The 7,003-nt window shown below is 36.1% G+C and overlaps 1 protein-coding gene across 1 annotated transcript; it reads left to right on the top strand.

Annotated features, from left to right (window-relative positions):
* The first annotated feature begins 28 nt into the window (after window positions 1-28).
* Window positions 29-4,449, top strand: qdprb.1 (quinoid dihydropteridine reductase b, tandem duplicate 1). The gene is made up of 7 exons (XM_051862004.1): window positions 29-194; window positions 430-522; window positions 702-798; window positions 1,485-1,625; window positions 3,459-3,567; window positions 3,655-3,738; window positions 3,840-4,449. Exons 1-7 carry the CDS (start codon window positions 102-104, stop codon window positions 3,940-3,942), a joined length of 720 nt encoding a protein of 239 aa, XP_051717964.1. The 5' UTR covers window positions 29-101; the 3' UTR covers window positions 3,943-4,449.
* Window positions 4,450-7,003: the final 2,554 nt, after the last annotated feature.

Raw genomic sequence — 7,003 nt, 5'->3', positions numbered from 1 at the left:
CTCTAGTAAAATTCTGGTGATTCCTCCCATCTTTTCCAGTAGGGGGCGCATGTGAAGATTTCTTTGCATAACACGGTCTCATGTGCTTCTGAAGAAAGAGCATGGCAGCTACAGAAGCTCATAAAGTGATTGTTTACGGAGGAAAGGGAGCTCTGGGCTCTGCATGTGTGCAATACTTCAGAGCTAAAAATTGGGTAAGTTGTCTCAACCCAAACTACAGCTCACGTAATTGAAAATAAATTGCTTTTTCATTGTGCTATCAGACATGCTCCATGTGTTTAAGTGATAATTAATGTTGTTAATTATTAATTCATTTGTCACAGTAACCAGTGTCATGCATTTCTTATTAAATATACCTATAAATTGCATTTCTTGTTGCCTGTCAATAAGGTCGATAATGGAATTTAAGCTGTGTTTTGTCATTTACAGTGGGTTGCCTCTATAGATCTCAATGCCAATGAAGAAGCCAATGCCAATGTTACAGTTAAGATGACTGAATCCTTCACTGAGCAAGCCACTCAGGTACACTGTTTAAAAAAAGACATTTTATGTGTGACATTTCATATGCTGATATTCATGTATTTCCCAAAAATTGGCAGAATTATTCTCTAATCAAGGATCAACATACTTTTGTATCGTAATATTGTGTGTTGTATTTAAACATGTTACAACTCTGTCTTTCTTTTTTTTATTTTCGTTAGGTGACAGCTGATGTCGGTGAGCTCTTAGGTGAAGATAAAGTTGATGCCATCTTGTGTGTGGCTGGAGGTTGGGCAGGGGGCAGTGCCAAGGCCAAAAGTTAGTACATATTTAGTACATGCACATACAGAGGCCACACATGAAAGTGAAAGTAAAATGAAAGTGACATGACGTGACCCATACTTGGAATTTGTGTTCTGCATTTCACCCATCCAAGTGCACACACACAGCAGTGAGTATTGAACACACACCTTGAACACACACCTGGAGAAGTGGGCAGCCGATTGTGCTGCGGCACCTGGGGAGCGATTAGGGGTTAGGTGCCTTGCTCAAGGGCACCTCAGTTGTGGGTAATGAGAGTAAAAGAGAGCGCTGTATTTTCACTCCCGTCACTTACATTTCCTGCCGGTACTGATACTTGAACCCGCAACCTTTGGGTTAAAAGTCACTTGGGTTTCACTTTCACTTTCTATCATTTTAAATCATGCTAAGGCACCTTGGAAGTTCCTAGTGGGCCCCGGCCTCTTGGTTGAGAACCGATGATTTATGGCACACTAAATCTCGAGTCAAGAACATTGTCACATTTTCTAAAAGCCCAAAACACTTTACATTCTAGCTATGCAAAATTAATCTTTTGGTATTGCTTTCTGGAATGTATTGCATTCTCAGAATTGTCACAAGGGGGGACTAATCTCTTAAGTCTAATTCTGTCCGAGAAGTGAGCATTTTTAGTTATATTATTATATTAGTTTATACTTTATGTGAATGTATTCTGTGTGCCTCAGCTCTGTATAAGAATGCTGATCTGATGTGGAAGCAGAGTGTGTGGACCTCCACAATTTGCAGTCACCTAGCAACCAAACACCTGAGAGAGGGGGGGTTGCTCACACTAGCTGGGGCTAAAGCAGCACTGGGTCCAACAGCAGGTATGCATGCTTTTATTTACTCCTTGACCTTTAGAGTAGCTTTAAAAAAAATATATATATATATATATGTAAGCATAAGCAATAAGGTACGAGAGGACATGCTGTATTGTGAATACAGTCACGTCTGAAGGGCGTTGTTACTCACAAAGAAGAGTGCATCCCTCTTGTACCTTATTGCTTTTATAAAATGGTTACCACACAATATAACTTTTTTGAAGCAAAATCATTCAATTCTATCCTTCCGCCATAAAAACAGTCCCTGATTGTGACTGTAAAAGGCAAGAGAATGTTCCTAGATATAATGCCTCATCTCATGGAACTGTTTTTATGAGCTGTGTCATTAATTTTTTTACACAATATATGATATTTCCTCACATACATACATATGCTTGTTTCTCAGCATGAGAAAACATTGATTTTCCATCGTATAGTTCAAACCAGGCATGTTTGCTCAGGGCGCAAGTTCACCTAAGAATCATCATTAAACGGTTTAACTTGATGAACATATAGTACCATTTCTGAAACAGAAAGCTTTTAAATAATATTCCGTCCGCACACACATAAACGTATCTTCCCCACACGAGAAGACTTTTTGACAGGGGGAAGGGTGTGGCCTCAAAATGTTGAATGACACAGACATAACGGCAGCAAGGCTCACTCATAATTCATTCAATAAATACTAAACAGTTACTTTTGCTGAAATACATAATACATTTAACAGTTTTGGCAGTATACTGATTGTTTACATTGCTAGAGATGGTTGCTAAGGGTGTGGCGCAGTGATACACAGATCCATAGATATATACATAGATGCCTCATCATTAATGGCTGTTTCTATGGGCCGCTATACGTAAGCCATCCGCCATATTGGAGTGGCCTGTGAACATTTGAGAGAAAGTTGACTGAGCGTCGGCAACTGTAGAATGAATATCTATATCTGCAATAGACTTCAGCAGATGATTTTGCTAAACTAACACAATACAAGACAAATGCGTCAGCTAGAACAACATTAAAAATTTACCATAGTAAATAGGGGTGTAACGGTATCCTCATGTCACGATTCGATGCATATCATGATACTGATACAATATTATTAAAAGACTTATGGTAAAAGGAGAACAAAAAATGTACTGTTGATTAAAATATTACATTGGGGGCTGGGACTTAGTGCTGGTAACCTAATGCACAAGACAATGTTGATACCAGAATAAAAACATTCATGATTCTAACACTGAAACACAGATTTATTTTAGATGAATATGCTTGCACTCTGTCACTGACTAGATATATTTAAAATAATGTAGGCCACTTTTTACTGATAAAATAGGACATTTGGCATTATCAGGACCCACAAATATTGCACCATTGATTCTCACTGTTAATGATGACACGCTGACCGTTCCAAGATGGCGGGTGCGCCGACCTATCTGGAGCGGTCAAATGTGGCATCTACGGATACATATCTATGCACAGATCTGTGGCCGGTTGCATAAACTTCTTACACGAGTAAGTCATCTAATTTTTTTCTTCAAGACTGATCATAACTTTTTTTTTTTTAATCATTTACATAAAAAGGTGATCTAATTTGAATCTGAGAAGTAAGACTGGTTAGACCTAACTAATTGCTGATTGGTCAGACAGTCTTAACTTAGCAGACGGCTATGTTTATGCAACTGGCCCCTGTTCGATGAAGCGGTCATGGCCATGCTTTATCGTAAATAAATCATGGCTATTGACCAATCAGCATATATATATATATATGTATAAATGTATATATATGTGTGTGTGTGTGTATAGCAGTATCAGTACAGTTCTCTCTCATTGTCATTGTAGGATGCATTGGTTATGGTATGGCTAAGGCAGCAGTACATCAGTTGTGCCAAAGTCTGAGCGGGGCAAATAGTGGTCTTCCTCCGGGATCCGCTGCAGTAGCAATACTCCCGTAAGGAACAACAGTATACCAAGTAACTCATTTACATCCATGCAAATGTTTCTGTTTTTAAAGACGACTAATAATTTCTCCTTTTAGAGTGACTTTGGATACACCTATGAATAGAAAGTTCATGCCAGATGGTGATGTCAGTTCCTGGACACCACTAGAGTACATAACAGAGTAAGTATGTATATTTGGGAGCATCTATAGTTTTAGGTGATTGTGTAGGTTGATATGTGTGTGTGTGTGGACAAAGCCATGATGCATTTCCTGCATTCTAGGCTGTTCTATAAGTGGACTACAGGAGAGAACAGACCTCCTTCAGGTACTCTGATGCAGCTTGTTACTGCAGATGGAAAAACAGAAGCTACACCGACGTTATGATCAATATGATGTATGGTAACAAAACCCTTCAAACCAAGCCAATAACCCACCACTGTCTCTGCATTAGTGATACTTTTTGTCTTACTGCCTTTTGGTTTACATGTAAACATCAAATTACTGTAAATCCTAACTCTTAAAAATAGGATAGTTGCATAAAAATGATAGAAAGATGTTGTTTTGTAAATGTGATGGCAAATGAAACTGTTTCATTCTGATGAATTTTGTTTCTTTTTTTGTCTCTATCAAAGATTCTTTTGACAGTCACAGTCTGTTTCTCACCATTGGGTGGCGCTGATGATCAATTTAATTACAGGTTCTCCTTTGAGTCCATATAGTCAAAAAAGTAAACTTTATAAACAGACTAGAAAAGTGAGTCAGCATTAAAAAAAAGTGCATTTTGTAAGTAATGCAGATTTTTGTGATGACTGTCATTTGTCAATGTCAATGTCAATTGTTATTTATTATAACAATGTACAACAATAAATGGATCCTGAAATGGGCCTTTAATTTTAAGTAATTTAAATTATATGGAAACATGAAAATGGGTTCCTGACCTACTAGTACAGAGATGCACTTGATGATAAAAAACAAACAAAGAAAAGGGTTATTTGAAATCAATTCCAGATTTTTAGACCCAGCAAAGACATTCATACAGTTACCCATTGCACTCATAATGAGTTCATATTGCATGGAAACAGTATATTTATTTATTTGCTTGTTTAAATGGCTACAGTAAAAAAAAATTGTAAAAACTTTGTGTTTATGAGTTTAATGTTTTTCAACATTTGACAACACATTCTCTCCTGTCTATGGTGTTCTCACCAAATCACTATAAAAACATGGCACAAATGAGAACAGAGATACATTTTCCTGTTGCCTTGCATAATTTATAATGTCATTTAAGAATGCTATTCCCGGAACGAGTTTGTGTTTTTTAATTTAGGGTACCTTTCTCCATATATCTATACTAAACATCCAGATAAGTGCTGGGAAGTGCTATTTGCTGCCTGAAAAAATCAAACTTTTTGTCCTGAAATTGAAAATTCTGTAATTTACTCACTCTCATGTTCTCAAACCCATATATCGCTGTCTTGCGTGAAACACAAAAGGAACTTTAGCAAAATATTCATGCTGCTCTTTTCTATTGAAAGTGACCGGTGATACGGAGCTGACAAAGCTCTAAAAATGGCACACAAAAAAAGCACAAAATTATCATATAAGCTAAAAAAAAAAAATTACTTTGTGGGTAATTTTGTGCTTTTTTGTCATTTATTTATTTTTTTATATACATTATGTACATTTATTAGATATACATTATATACATTTATTTTATTTATGTACATAAATAAAAAATAAATGTAGTGAATGTGAATTGTTCTATATTTCAAGCCAGATATAATAGCTACGTAAAGAAAAGACTCAAATTTATATTATTCACTGGAAATCCCCTCTGCTCTCAAATGTTATTCATGCAATTTGAATATGCACATATTCATATTTGGTGTGTCACAATCAGTTAGACAGACCAGAACAAGAATACTAGTGAGAGGCAGTTAACACACCTTTTGCAATACAAAAAAATAAATCGCTCACCTTTTTTATTGTTTACCAGTGCATTTTAAAAACATTATGGTAACATATTAATGTATTATGTATTAATGTGGTAACATGAAGTAACAATGAATAATACCTTTTATAGTAAGTATTAATTTAGGTTAATGTTATTTCTGCAAATATTAATACATTTAACATTTAATTTGTATAAATTAACGTTATTTAATGTTTTAATAATGAGCATGAATTCACACTGAACAGTAGCCTATAGGCTAAATGACATTACCATGCGTATATAAATGCTGCAAGATTCCTGGTGAGGTTTATAGTTTTTGCACCTGTTTTTTTCCCCCACTATTTCCTTGACCAATGAATAACCAAAAAAACAAAACAATAGATTTTAGTCTGGTAGTACCATATTTTTAACATTTGACAAATGAAAATGAGGCTGTGAGGATAGCAGTACAGTGTGTTCAACAACAACATGCCAAATGTTCGGCTGATGAAACTAGAGGTCGACCAATTGATCGGTTTTGCTGATTAATCGCTACCGATAATCGATTGTTACAGCAAATCCATACCGACAGTTTTTTTCGGGTTGTGTCCGTTGCTAGAATGGCAGAGAATGGTGCGCTTTCATTATACAGTACGAGAGCGGCCTCTAGAGGCAAAATAAAAACTATCACTGACACCTCATGGAGTTTGTTTTGACACGTGATTCTGCGCAGCATGGAGCGGTTATACTTCAGATGCAGATTTAAAACAGACAACGAAACGGTATGTATACAGTACACTACATGTTTTTATATCATTTTAAAGTAATTCATTTGTTGACTAGATGCTGCATTAGTAGAGAAAGAACAGCAGTAGGCTATGTTTTGCCGTCGAGGCTGAGAGGACGCTATGAGTAGTAGGCTACCTCGGCTCAAACGGTTAAAACAGTGTGACAAAAATACATGCAATTCCAACCCAAATGTTTAATGTTACAATTGTTACTATCTGTTTGCATTAGTTTATATTCAGCTGGTAATTTTTATGCATTTGTTTGCTAGCAAATTTGCATATTTAAAGCTGTTGACATGAGAAAGCAAATTTATATTTTCATGCAGCCGACAGAAACAAATCAGAAATGCATCCGATTTCAATTCTTTTTTTATTGTCAATGTAGCACATTTTGTTTTTTTGATTAGATAATCATCGTGTTCTCAAATACAAACAAATAAAGTGTGAGAGTATACATACAATATACATAGGCCTATGTATCTATTTTCAGTGCTATGGCCTTTGTGTAGATATATAAAGATGGCTATCTTTAGCAATGGTAACACTTTACAATAAGAGTCCATCTGTAACATTAACATTAAGATATTTTTGATGAAATCCAAGAGGTTTCTGAACCACACATAGGCAGCAATGTCATTGCACCTTTCAAGGCTCAGAAAGGTAGTTAAAATAGTCCATGTGGGGTTCTACGTCAGAACGCCGGCTTATTATTGGCCGGCACCTG

This window comes from Ctenopharyngodon idella, chromosome 1 (genome assembly GCF_019924925.1).
Source record: "Ctenopharyngodon idella isolate HZGC_01 chromosome 1, HZGC01, whole genome shotgun sequence".
Taxonomy (NCBI): Eukaryota; Metazoa; Chordata; class Actinopteri; order Cypriniformes; family Xenocyprididae; genus Ctenopharyngodon; species Ctenopharyngodon idella.
The sequence above is the reverse complement of the archived record's forward strand: the minus strand, read 5'-3'. Positions and strand labels throughout refer to the sequence as shown.